Source organism: Eptatretus burgeri, chromosome 2 (genome assembly GCF_056783735.1).
Source record: "Eptatretus burgeri isolate ZD-2024b chromosome 2, Ebu_testis_v1, whole genome shotgun sequence".
NCBI classification, from domain to species: Eukaryota; Metazoa; Chordata; class Myxini; order Myxiniformes; family Myxinidae; genus Eptatretus; species Eptatretus burgeri.
In genome coordinates, this window is record NC_140962.1 from 11413226 (window position 1) to 11426764 (window position 13539).

General features: G+C 43.1%; 1 protein-coding gene and 1 long non-coding RNA gene across 6 annotated transcripts in view; one reads left to right on the top strand and one right to left on the bottom strand.

Annotated features, from left to right (window-relative positions):
• LOC147031424 (uncharacterized) overlaps positions 1 to 2595 on the bottom strand; it is a 50032-nt gene extending 47437 nt beyond the window's left edge. For all 3 annotated transcript variants that reach the window (XR_015053016.1, XR_015053018.1, XR_015053017.1), the window contains exons 1-2: positions 2478 to 2595; positions 2091 to 2271 (exon numbers count right to left, since the gene is read on the bottom strand). This is a non-coding gene — a long non-coding RNA (uncharacterized LOC147031424). The remainder of the gene's footprint in view (positions 1 to 2090; positions 2272 to 2477) is intronic.
• Positions 2538 to 13539, top strand: part of LOC147031425 (sorting nexin-6-like) — a 48431-nt gene continuing 37429 nt past the window's right edge. Inside the window, exons 1-4 of one of the 3 annotated variants that reach the window (XM_085862928.1) lie at positions 2538 to 2649; positions 2770 to 2817; positions 9235 to 9339; positions 9717 to 9806. In XM_085862928.1, the coding sequence (XP_085719054.1) occupies positions 2599 to 2649; positions 2770 to 2817; positions 9235 to 9339; positions 9717 to 9806 (294 nt within the window). In that variant the 5' untranslated portion in view covers positions 2538 to 2598. Of the gene's footprint in view, positions 2650 to 2769; positions 2818 to 9234; positions 9340 to 9695; positions 9807 to 13539 lie in introns of all 3 variants that reach the window. The other 2 variants (XM_085862936.1, XM_085862923.1) reach the window with 2 other exon arrangements.

Here is a 13539-nt window from a genome sequence, read left to right on the forward strand (position 1 = left end):
CACAGCCAAGTGAGCCTTATTAAAAAAAAAAAAAATCAAAAAGAAAAAGAACCCACATCAAGAAAATTAAATAATTCTGGCTGCCAGACCATGCGTCCAATCAAGTTTAAAATTTAAAACATGTATTCCCCATCACTACTGGATCACATATGTGAAGTTTCACGTCAATTGATGAAGCAGTTCCAGAGAAAACATTATTTAATATTTTTCTTAAATCCAATATGGCTGTCAGATCCCAGCCAAACCATATGACCTTTGACGTCATGTGAGTGAACCTTTTGTTCCTCATTGATAGGCGGCCATATGTGTAAAGTTTCACCTCGATACGTTCAGCCATTTCAGAGAAGAAGATTTTTTTTAGGTTTTCTTTAAAAAGCAATATGGCTGCCGAATCACGTGACCGATGACGTCAGAAAACAATTTTTGTGGAACATTTTATCCCTAGATAAATTCTTTCATACTGATCGGATGTAGTGTTCTACATATGCAATTATGACATCATAACATCATAAAAAAATCAAATGGGAAAAAAATTTCCCACGAGGAGTATTTGCTAAGTGCCAGTTTCCTTTTTTTCCTTCGTGTGCTTTCAGCGATACAGAGGTCTAAAGTTTTTCCGTTTTTCCATCATGGCTGCCACACTACGTGACTTATGGCGTCACAATTATCACTAAAACATTCTACATGAGTATTCACACCAATGTTGAAAATTTCATCTCAATCCGATAAGCGGTTGTGGAGAAAAACACGAAAGTTCTGTGCGGACAAACAAACGAACAAGAAGAGGTAGTGCAGAGCACGATACTTGCAAAATACATCAAACAAATTTGACCTCAAAAATAATTGGTGGTCTAATTCAGTGACCTGATACGAAAACCGTCTTCAAATTTCAAGTCAATGGGATGAAAATTGAGGATTTTAGAAAAAAACAACCTTAGTTGTTGACCTTTGGTCTACGTTGACCTTTCGGTCCATGCTGACATCAATACTAATTGTCTCGTTGAATTCAGTGACCTGAAATATAAATCCTCTTCAAATTTCAAATCAATCAGATGAAAATTGAGGATTTTTAGAAATCTCACCTAAGTTGTTGACCTTTGGCCTATGTTGACCTTTTGACCTATTGACCTCAAAAACTTTCAGAATATTTTTCGGGAAAAGGTGTTTTTTGTTGATTAGGTCACAGTCCTAAAAAAAAAAGTAGGTCAAGGAAGCTAATCAAATATCAGGTGGACAACCTCAGTGCGGGTTCACTGTTATGATGTGGGAACATCATGGAATGATCATCATTGTTTTCAGACCGCCATTTGACCTTGACTTTTCACCCAGACGGGTATGACGTAAATTAAGCATAAATGCGTCTTGCTTTGGGCTCTCTTGAAAGGGAAATTTTCTTTCTCATCGGACAAATTTTAATCGAGTTTTGGTGAGAAAATGTTAAAATGCCTAAAATTGGGTCATGACCTCTAAATTAGGTCAATACCAAAAAAGTTATGTCAACCGTGAAAACTTTTTATTTCATTATTGATACAACACAATGTTTAATTCCGAAAGTCCTAACCGGATTGGAGATACAGCTCGGACATTGGCAGAAAAAAGGGAGAAAAACCGAAATGATGGTTTAATACTCTTCGGCGTGCGAGACCTTTAACCTTTAACCCAGAGGGGTATCGTGTCAACGAAGCGTAAATGTGCCGTGCTCTCGCCTACATAGAGAGGGCAATTCCGTTCTGATAGGACAAATGTAAGCGCGGAGTTACGGTGAAAAATGTTAAAATGTCTATAATTAGGTCATGACCTTAAAAATAGGTCAAGGCCAAAACAAAATTCGTTCCAAAAGTCCCAACTGGCTCTGAGATCCGGGGGGGGGGGGGGAGGTGGGAGTGGTCGAAAAAGACAGTCACGTCATGCTCATCGAACTTTCCGTTAGTTTGAAAGTTCATCCGTTTATCGTCTCGAGCATCCGAAGGTCACGTGGTGAGTGAAGTTTATGGGATACGTGTATAGGATTAACATATATGGTGAATGCAATCATACAGTTTCATGCACTATTCTGGCTGGCAGGATGGACGACAGGTATGTGTACTCACCTATCCGAGCCCACGTCGGCGCAGCTACAAACTGCCGCCCTGGTGTTCAGCATGCTGGCCGAGGCATCAATGTGTGACGTCACTCGAATGTACCTTAAAGCCGGGTGTCACGTGTGCTCGCGTTGGTGTATTCGAGTACCCAGCGTCGGGGTTCGAGTGGTCACGTGTCCAGGGTTGTGATCTGTAACGGTTGCCATAGCAACGACTCAGCAGAACCGACGCTCCGTTTGGAGTGCGTTAAATAATACTAATAATAATAATAATAATAATAATAATAATAATAATAATAATAATAATAAAAAAGTAAACGCACAACGTCGTGTTTAATGTTTAAACATTCACTGCAAGGAGCCACACAACGACACAGGGCACGACGCTCTACTCTACCCGGAAATTCCGACGCTCGTGGACTTGCGACGTGACTGTGGTAATTGAAACGGCAGATTTTAAGTGCCCAAAGGAGGAAGCCCGGCAGTGTGAGGTAAAGGGGGCGTGGCAATTGGCGCGAATGGCATTGTGGGATATCCGGGCCAGACCCTGGTGGGTCGGCGGCATGATGGTGAGTCGTTTGTTCCTCTTGCGGCCGCGATCACCTTCTCACTTCCCGGTGTGTGTTGTTTTTTTTTTTCTCCACAGATAATGATACATTTCCTGTCCCGTTTGCCTTTTTTTTCCGCAGAGCGGGTTCGATGATGGGCCTGACTATTTCACCGAGGAGGAAAACAAGGTGAGCCTCAATCTGTGTGACACACTTCCGGTTTGTGATTTGCCGCCTCGACAGGTCACAGGACCGTTTGGAGTATCGCGATTTGAACATGTTCGTGTGTTATTAACGACCCCCCCCCCTCAGGGGAGATGTGTGTGTGTGGGGGGGGGGGTCGACGATATGTTTTGTGGAGAAGTCCCAACCGCCGTGTCACGTGTCGTGCATCATCGATTCGTCCACAGATTCGGATAACGGCTTTTGATTGGTTGTTTGGTGTTAAATCCCAATTTACGAACCCATGTTTAATGTTTCATGCCAATTGTGGGTCCTGGGCCCTCGTCGTCGTGTGCTATGATGTTGTCGCCAGATTAATTGATATCCCATAGTCCCAACTCTTGATTTGGCTCTTACCTTCCGATCTCCTGATACCCCTTCACTTGATTTGCATGTTTGTAGTAGTAGTAGTAGTAGTAGTAGTAGTACAGTTTTCTGTGAAGCATGATGTGTGCATGTTTGTGATTTGATGCCTGATGGCATTGGAGAAACTTTTGGGACGTACATGTAAAGGTGGTTGAAATTATTTTTCTTGGACTTTTGTCTACTACTACTACTACTACTACTACTACTACTACTACTACTACTACTACTACTACTACTACTACTACTACTACTACTACAACGACGACCTAATTGATGAGAGATTCACCGTTGCTGACACTGTTTGCTTCTGGTATGATCAGACTCCGTGTCATGGTTCGACCGAGTGCGGGAGGTGGCAGCACGGACGAGCACGCTAAATGTCTACGAAAGCAGGTTTTAATGTGCTTGAATGTCTCCTCCTGCATTGAAATTCATTGCAAACTGGAGGGGCACTCGGCAGAGCACGTACCTCCACCACGCAATGCCTGATCCACGAGAACGTATCGGGCCCAATACGTTTTTGAATTATCATGCTGTGCAGCACTATATCCTATCTCTCAATGGTGAAGAATCGCTTTGAAAATGCGAGTAGTCAGATCTGAATCTTCACCAAAATGTAATCGGTTCATCCTTGTCACACACCCAACCTGTCCACAAAATTTCATCCGGATCCGTCCACAACTTTTTGAGATATCCTGCACACAGACAGAAAGGGGTGAAAACATAACCTCCTTCACCTTTGGTGACGGAGGTAAAAATCCACAACTTCTTATTATGTGGTTTAAAAAAAAAACAATGAACTCTTAATCCCATCAAAATGAGCTTTTCGATTTGATTTGATTTCTTTTTTTTTTTGTATACCTTGTGGAGGCTCGTGTGAGAGCTAACACACAACGCACAGCAAAGGAGGCATGAGACGAGGGGAGGGAGTGGGAAGGACAAAACAGTGGGGAACAGAGACATTAGGAGATCTGTGGAAGGGAGAGGGATGGGATGGGGACTACAAGATGGACATTACAGGGACTTTCAGGAAGGAAAGCAGGCAATTTGAAGGAGGTGGGCTTGGGTGGATTATGGGGGGTAGAAAAGATCGAGGATTTGGATGGGGGATAAGAGGTGGTGCTGAACAGCTGTTTTGAAGACCTGGAGGGAAGAATGGGATTGAATAGAGTGAGGGAGTTTATTCCAAAGCCAGGGAAAAATGAGGAATGAAAGAGTGAAGATGAGCAGTGATTCATGATTTTGATAGTTTTACCACAAGGGGGTTGTTGGTGGACTTTGAGCACCCTGCGGAAATGTGGGGACAAATCGCAGACAGAGCAGGGGGGGGGGGCAAGGCTGGAGAGGAGACGGTAGAAGACAGAAAGACCACCGACCAGCCTGCGGTGAGAGAATGAGAGGCCCAAAGACTCAGCCTTATTGCGGGAGATGCCAATGATCCGAAATGCCTTAGTTTCTACAGCGTGAAACCGAGAAAGGTGGGAGCCAGAAGCACCAGCCCAGAGGGAGAGCAGTACTCCATCAGGCTGCGGACAAAAGCTTTGTAAGTGGTCAGGAGCTCAAGTGTGCCAAGGAAGGACTTTGCACGACGGAGGATTCCCAGTCGGCGACTGGCTTTTGAGGCGAGGTTTGAAATCTGGCTTTCCCAGGAAAGGTCATGGTAGATAGTGAGACCCAGAAGCTTGAAAGAAAGGACTTCTTCCAAAGGATTGTTGAGAAAGTGGATGGGGGGGGGGGGTTCTCAACGGTCCTTTCGAAGAGACAGTGAGAGTGTGAGATTTGTCTGGATTGAAAGACATGTTCCACGTGTTGGACCAGTTTGTGATTTTACCCAGATCTGCAGTGAGCGAAGAAGCTGCTGTTTGCTGGTCTGAGGGATGACCGATGGGATGGCAGAGGGTGGAGTCATCAGCAAAGAGATATGGAGGATTTTCCGGAGAGTCGGAGAGATCATTGATGATAACTAGAAAAATAACAGGGCCCAGAAACGTTACCTTGAGGAACTCCAGCCTGGACAGGAAGAGGGGATGAAAGAACTCCATTTAGGGCCACACGTTGACTGCGACAGGAGAGGAAGTCTGCGAGCCATGAGTGGAGATGGCCTTGAATACCATGGGAAGAGAGTTTGGTGAGTAGTGCAGGGTGCCAGACTGTGTCAAAAGCACGTGATATGTCCAGGGATACGGCTCGGATTTCCTGTCTGGCATTGAGGACCTCCATCCATTGTTGGGAGAGCAGAAGCAGCATATCCAGGGTAGAGTGATCTGGTCTGAAACCAACTTGATGATTGGAAATCAAGCCATTGGAGAAGAGGAAGGATTTAATGTCTGAAGTGATGATGGATTCCATAACCTTGCTGATGATTGGGAGAAGGCTGATTGGTCTGTAGTTATAGGGATCTGTTTTTGCACCTTTTTTATGCAGGGCAGTAATGTTTGCTGATTTCCAAGCAGATGGCAGATGACCTTGAGCAAATGAGAGGGTGAATAGAGCAGAGAGAGGGTGAGCAAGAGCAAAAGAGCAGGCTTTGAGGACACGTGGGCTGATGCCGTCTGGACCGGTTGCAGAATCTGAGTCGAGGTTTGACAGCAAGCTCTCCACCTTGTCTGGAGAAAAGGACACAGAGTCCAGGAACAGTTGGGTGTGACTGGGTAAGGTGGGTAGATAAAGTGATGAGTTTTGGACACAAGATTTAGCTGCAAACACCGAGTTTAGGCATTCAGCTTTTTCACGTGCGGTATCAGCAGTGTGGCCATTTGAGGTAAGGGAGGGGATGGAGGGGGAATATACACCAGAAACAGATTTGATCAGACGCCACCTAATTTTGAGGAGGGAGAGAGGTTTGAGAGTTCATACTTGAGATTAGAAAGATGTTGTTTTCTGGCTCTCCTGAGGGTAGATACACACTTGTTCTGAGATTGCCCTCAGTTGGGTTTGCTTTCCATGAGGAAAAGACAAGTTGTTTCAGGACACCTGCCTCGCCACAAGCTTCAGTGAACCAAGGGCGGGAGGAAGGGTAGGACAACTGAAGACGAGAGGAAATAAATCTGTGCATGAGGGAGAGCAAGTTTCTTTGAAAGAATTCCCAGGATGAGTTGATGTTGGAGAAAGTAGTGATAGGAGACCAGTCTAGAAGCTTGATGGCTGCTTGGAGACCCTGCCAGTTGGCTTTAGTGAAATGCCAGACTCTACGGCGGTGAGGTGGTTCTCTAATAGCCAGAGAGATATCCACTTTGACAAGGATGTGGTCAGAAGAACCGATTGGAGCGGAGGAAGAGCAGCAGATATTGTCAGAGGAAATTTGTCAGAATCAGATCCAGAAGAGATGGAGTACCAATCAGATCCATTGGTTGAGATCTGGGTCAGGAAGTTGACCGATTGAGTCAGTCCCAATGAGTCGCAGAAAGCATTTGCTGATGTGCCATGACAGGTGAGAGAGGTACCCACACCCAGCCAACTGGCATGATGACAATTGAAGTCGCCACATATGAGGAAGAGAGAGTTTGGATGAGAAGATAGAAGCTGGTCCATGTTTTCAGATATTGAGGTGTAGATGGAGTCATCACTGTTAGGTGGACGGTACAGTACACATATAAACATGAGGTGGGAGTGGAGGGGAAGCCATAGCTAGAGGTATTCCTCGGGGTGTGGGGGAGTGAGGGCAGTGCATGGAGAGTGAGGCATAGAGTCTTTGATGAAGAGAGCAACTCCTCCATCAGGACGAGGCTCAGGTCTGTCAAACCGGAGGAGGGAGTAACCAGGGAGAGATACTTGGGAGTCAGACACGTCTTGGGGGAGGAAAGTTTAGACTGATAGGCAGATTGTCTGGTTTGTCAGTGGCAACCTGTATGGAAAGATCTGAAAGGTTTGAGCGAAGGCCCCGGATGTTTCAGGTCCACACTTTTAATGAAGAGGTAGGAGAGGAGGCTCTGGGTGCAGGGGGGGGGGGAGGAGGAGAGGGTAAGACAAGGGACAAGGGGGGGAGCTAAGGAGGGTTGCTGAAAGAGTGTGGGGTATTGCAGAATAGCGAGGGGAGGGGCCGAATGAGGAGGAGAAAAGGCTCTATGGTGCTGGGGCAGAGGGGGGACAAGAGAGGGGAAGAAGGCAGTTGAGGATTTGAGGAGATTGAGGTGAGAAGGCAGTGGAAGGAGGCAGCTTTGTGGATGGGAGGGGTGCAACTTTGAGAAGGATGAGTGAGGGGGGAGTTTTTTTTGAGAGAAGTGAGAGGGAGGCTTGGAGGGAGAAGAGTGGGATGATTGCTTTGAGAGTGAGGGGTTAGAGGGGTGAGTTGGCACTGAAGTTGGAAAAAAAGAATGGTTGATGGAAAGTGAACATTCATAGCAAACTGGGTTTTTTTTAAGTTTTAGGTCAGAGATGCGATTAAACACAATTATTGATGGATGCAATAAAGGGGAATTCAGAGAATGGAGAGAAGAAACACTGTAACAGTTGGATTTTTTTTTTTTAGGCAAGGTATGAAGGAAAGGTCGAATTAAGAGCAGTCTGTGTAAATAGCAGAAGAGTAGTGCATTATGATACAGTAAAGAGTACCACACGTGTGAAAGCGGAAGATGAAGCATTATAAGAGATCGTTTTTATTATTATTATTATTAATGTTTGAGAGTTTTCAACAGATTAGGTCATGGAAGTGTTGTAGAAAAAAAAATTGAGGAGGATAAAGAAGAACAAGAAGAAGAATAACCGAGACTCGTGAGTGTGCAAGGAGAAAGGTCGCGTTTTTTTTTTTTGTTTGTTTCGTTTTTTTTTTTTTTTTTTTTTTAAGATAAGAAATAGTGATTAGTTGGGAGGGATTGGGGACATTAGGAAAGTGGGGAAGATAGAAATTGAAGGTAATGGGGAGAAAAATACAAATAAACACGATCGTACACCGAGGGGAACCGGTTGACCTTAAGCCTCAAGGGTAGGCCTCAAGCACCCGGTTAAACAAGGTCGACAAAATCTCACAAAATAGCACGATTTTTTAAACAAAACCGAACTAGGAACACACAGTAACATGTGGGTGAGAAAATAAACAGTTAAAACGGACAGATAACGACCGGAAACTTAACTTTGAGATCGGCAGCAGATTGCCCCAAAGGAGACCTGTCGACGCTCCAAACCCAGAACCGGAACCGGATTGAAGAACTACTCTTGTTGGTGAAGGCTAGCGTCAGCGGACAGGTACAATGATGGATGCAATGGCTCAATGATTGGGTTGTTGATCGAGGTGGCTGATTTCTTGCAGCATGTGGTTCAATCTGCACACGTGCACCCGTTGATCATTAAATTATTTGCATCAGCCGAACGCGGGTTTCCTTGACAGGCGATCGTCACAATACCTTGCAGCCCATCATTTGTAAATTTCAACACATTTGGTATTGGTTTACTTTTGTTGATCAGAGATGTCATTCAAAAAAATAAAAGTCAAATTCAAACAATCCTTGTGTTACAGGATGGCAAACATTGAAGCTATGCAAATGTTGTGTGTGTGCATAGCTTCAATGTTTGTCACCTTGCATATTTGAATGAATAAGTAAATAAACAAGCCGGGAGGCGATGATGGTTCGCGGGCATTATTGAGGAAGCCCTACCGTAAAAACCTATCTCTTCCGTCAATTTTGACCAAATCAAATTGGATTTTTTTATGTTGTACTTATGGACATGACGCACAGCTTCTAGGAAATGAAGTTGCGAGAAAAAAAAAATCGAGAATAAATAAATGAATAAAAAGTTAAAGTGTGCGTGGCTCCACCCACAAGGGGCGAGGGACGCCCCTCATACAAAAAGACGCAACTAAACCATGATATCTAGCTTGTGTCCAAGTTTCATAAAGATCGCATCAAACGTCACGGAGCTATGCTCTGGAGAGAGTCACAGACAGACACAACAAAAATAGTGGTCACTGCTGGTTCCCGTGAACCAATTGAGAATAAATAAGTGTTCCTCCTTCAGTGATGATTCTGATATATTCCTTTGTGAAATTAGCATTTGAGGTTTCTCTTTGTTACTCCTGTTTAGCTGCGCTCTGAAACTGTGGACCTACAAACTGATGCGGCTTTGCAAGTGGACATCTCCGATGCACTCAGTGAGAAGGATAAAGTGAAGTTCACTGTGCATACAAAGGTAATTTGCTTCACAAAAAGGAGGCATTTTGTCATTGTACTTTTCATTCATGAAATGGTAACCTTTAAACTGAAATGCACTATCCATTCACACTTCCGAATTTCTGTAAATTTGGTAGTTATGATCACGACATGGCACAAATACGCAATAGAGGTAGCATTTTTGGCCCTGCCCCCTGGTTTGGGGCCAAAAGGTCAAATACCAGAAAATTCAATGATGGGCTGATTTTCTTTCCTTTCTCGTCGATCTTTATTCATTTTTATTTATTTATTTATTTGTTTGTTTTTCAAATGGACCATTTAAATACCATTTCTTTAAAGTTTGATGCTCAGTTCCAATTTTTGTTATCCTTACAGACCACTTTGCCCTTCTTCAAGCAGGGTGATTTTTCAGTCGTTCGTCAGCATGAGGAGTTTATATGGCTTCATGACGCTTTCGGGGAGAACGAGGAGTACGCTGGAATTATTGTGAGTTTGTTGAATGACGCTTTGCATGTGACATTTGTGTGAAATGCTATGCCATCTGCATCTTTCACCTATGACAACAGTGGTGGCCAATAGCTCACTTATTTATTTATCACTGTTGCTTATTGTGTGATATATATATATATATATATATATATATATATATATATATATATATATATATATATATATATATATGTATATATATATATATATATATATATATATGTATATATATATATATATATATTTCCTTTCCCTTCTCTTGGGTGTTTTAATGATGGGGTATCAAGTGGGTATGTGATTAGATGCTAAACTTTTGCTAATTTTACTTTTGCCTCACACTGTCATGTACAGTGTGGTCACTAGTTATCTCCACCAACCGAAGGCGGGCGAAGGTTATGTTTTCACCCCTGTGTCTGGAAACAGGATATCACAAAAAGTCCTGGCTGGATTTGGATGAAATTTGGTGGACATGTTGAATGTGAGATGAGGACGAAATGTTTCGGTTTTTGTTGACGATCCGGATACTATAATTTTTTTTTTTTCTTTAAAAGCAATTCTTCACCATTGACAGATAGTGTCAAAACTATGTACAGGCACTCTCCAATATAAGTGTGGCAGACAATGTCGATTTGATTAGAGTTGCCGACTAATTGGGGAACATAATTCAATACAAGTCTATAGACTTGTATACACCTTCAACTCGTGCCTGGATGCAGTTTAAAACGCCAATAAATGTGATCGAGTAACAACACAAGATGATTCAATCTCTTGGGTCGTGTGTTTACGATATATCCGTGGAATTCCAGGAATCTTGACCCCCTCCACCCATGAAGCAAGCTTTCACTTGTTTCATGATATGACTCTATAGTGTTCTGTAATGGTGTAAACACTTTATTGACATTTCGGAGACCTTTTTATTTCTTTATTTTCATTTTTTTTTCGAAACTTATTCCCCGCTCTGAACAACGATATGCGGTGGCATTGTCCGCCCGCCTTTGAACTGGTTTTAAGAGGCTAAACTGCTGACACAACCTCCAAAACAACTGACAACAAAAACCATGCCGGGGGGGGGGGGAGCGATTGCCTTGGTTACAGGCAACCACCAAATATGGAACGAAGCAGCAAGTTCAAGAGAGTGATCAAAGATGGTGCATGATGCTGTAAGAAAATGCAAGCACAGCCGACTTGCATTGACAGCTTCTTTAAGCCTCATATGACAGCAACTACACCAACAGAACCCCATCCATCACCATTCTGCACCTTCTTCAGGGCCAAAGTGCCAGCTCCAACAGAATCCCAGCACCATCAGAACCTAGGCCGTTGATTCCAACATCAAGTATCGACTCTCATTACCTGTAATCCCTCCACTCTCCCCCACAACCCTCCCATCCTGGACAAGCAATCTCGGCCTGACATTTTGGTGAATATCCCTCTAACTGTTCATTTAATCATCGATCTGCATTTTATTTGTTAAATATTTGTCTCTAATATGTAGTTAAGTGAAGTTTAAGTTGGTTTGGGTGACCAGAATTTTGGCCTGGTTATGCATCCTCCCCATTATAACATGAGAGACTAAGGGAATATCATGTCGAAACGACGTCGTTTTGACTAAAGTCGCGTTTTCTAAGAACGCATCGACGATGTATATTGGAAACTTGCTGTATAGTGTATATAGCATGTCACAAAAGGTTGAAGACTGTTTAGGACGAAACTTGGACAGGTTGGATGTGTGACGAGTCTGAATCGATTTGATTTAGGTGAAGATCCGAATCCCGATATGAGAATTTAATTATTTTTATTTTTATAAGTGATTCTTCACTATTTAGAGATTTATACCAAAAACTGTGTGTGTGTTGTAATATATCACACACAAAATGATGTCAAAAAGTTGTGGACAGATTTGGACGAAACCTGGTGGTTGAGTTGGGTTGGTGACGGTGAACAAGCTGATTAGACTTTTGAGCTCCGGATCCAGATCTCGCCTATCGGTGGGATACAAATTGTAAACTCTTCAACCTGGTGGAGGTATGCACTCCACCAAGTGTCATTCTAGTTTTGAATGCATGAACAGTCAAAACTGGAGCGAAGTTGCTGGCATGCCATCACAAGACCCCACCCTTCCCACCTAAAGCAAAGTTGAAAGGTGGCAAAAAGTTCCACCAGAAATGACCAAATATCAAATTTTGAGTTCAACTCCCCCAACCCCCCCTCCCCACCCCCCCTTTAAAAAAAAAAATTATTTTTAACTTCTGGGGCATGAACCAGGGGTCAGGTCAAATCCAAAAAGTTGTTTATACTTCATCTGTTGAAAGTTGATTCTTCCCCAATGATGATTGCATACACAGTTTCATTTCAAAATGTGCCCAGAATGCATTTTTTTGGTGTTTGATCTTTTGACCCCCACCCCATGGGGCATAGCCAAAATTATACTGCTCGTGCACCTTCTTGAGCACATGGGGATCATAGCTCTCAAGTTTGGTGAATTTCTGTCCAACAATTTATGACATATCGTGACAGACAGACAGACAGACAGACTGAGCCGATCGATCACATCTGTTCAGGATTGGATGGTCCATTACACCTCCCCCCCCCCACCCCCATTTTTTTTTTTTCATTGTTTTCTTCAAAAAGTGTAGGGATAATGAGGGACAGAAAAAAAAAAAGGGTTCCATTGTTCAGTTATTCCGTGGTACAATAAATAAATGTGAGTTGTGGAGAAATATTGGGTGTGATTGAGAGAGTTGTCCTGTAAGTACTCCCATCTGAGCCCCTGGCTAATGACTGATGGACAGTTTGTGGCTAGGTCAGGTAAAAATCTCGTATGCTGTATTTTTTATTTTTTTGTCTTTATTCAATTTAGAGTATACCGATGTCTACCGATGTCTTTGTCCTGCATGTGATTTGGCTGTGCAACATTGTTTTATACCTTATGTTATCCCTGTAGTTTTCCTTGGATGTTTTTAATTGACATAATCCGAGTTGTGAAGATGAGCATAATTCTGGTGACCGTTTTTGATTTGTTTTAGTAGATCCTTGCAGTGTCTAAAGCTCATCAAGTTTGCTGGTTCATATGGGATTCAGAAAAGGAGATTTGGAGACATTGTCGGATTTACAATCTCCATTTAATTCCAAGAACATTGCGAATCGATGGACGATGAACAATTTGTTTTGAACCTCGCCACCATCATCATTACCTCCACCACCGAAGGTGGACGGAGGTTGTGTTTTTACGTTCCTGTCTTTTGTCTTTGTCTTTCAGCATGATATTTCAAAAAGTTCTCGATGGCCTGGGATGAAATTTGGTCGACAGGTTGGGGAAGTGACGAGGACTAATGTATTAGATTTTGGTGAAGATCTGGATGTGGATCCAATAATTTTTAAAAAGTTATTCTTCACCATTGATGGTGCCAAAAACGATGTATAGCACGATATTTCTAAAACTTGTGGACAGATTCGGACTAAATTTGGTGGATGAGTCGGGTCGGTGACGAGAAGAATCTGTTTAGATTTTAGTTTTGGTCCGGATGCAGATCCGGCCTATTGGTGGGATACAAAACGTAAACTGTTCAGCGTGGGAGAGGTATGCGCTCTACCGAGAGCCGTTCTGGTTGCATGATTACTGGGAGTGCGGCTGTGCCATTGATGTAGTGCCCCTTTTCCAGGAAGCTGGTACTCATTTTGCCGACATCAGAAGGATGACAGACCGAGTCAACCCACCTGGAGTTTTCAT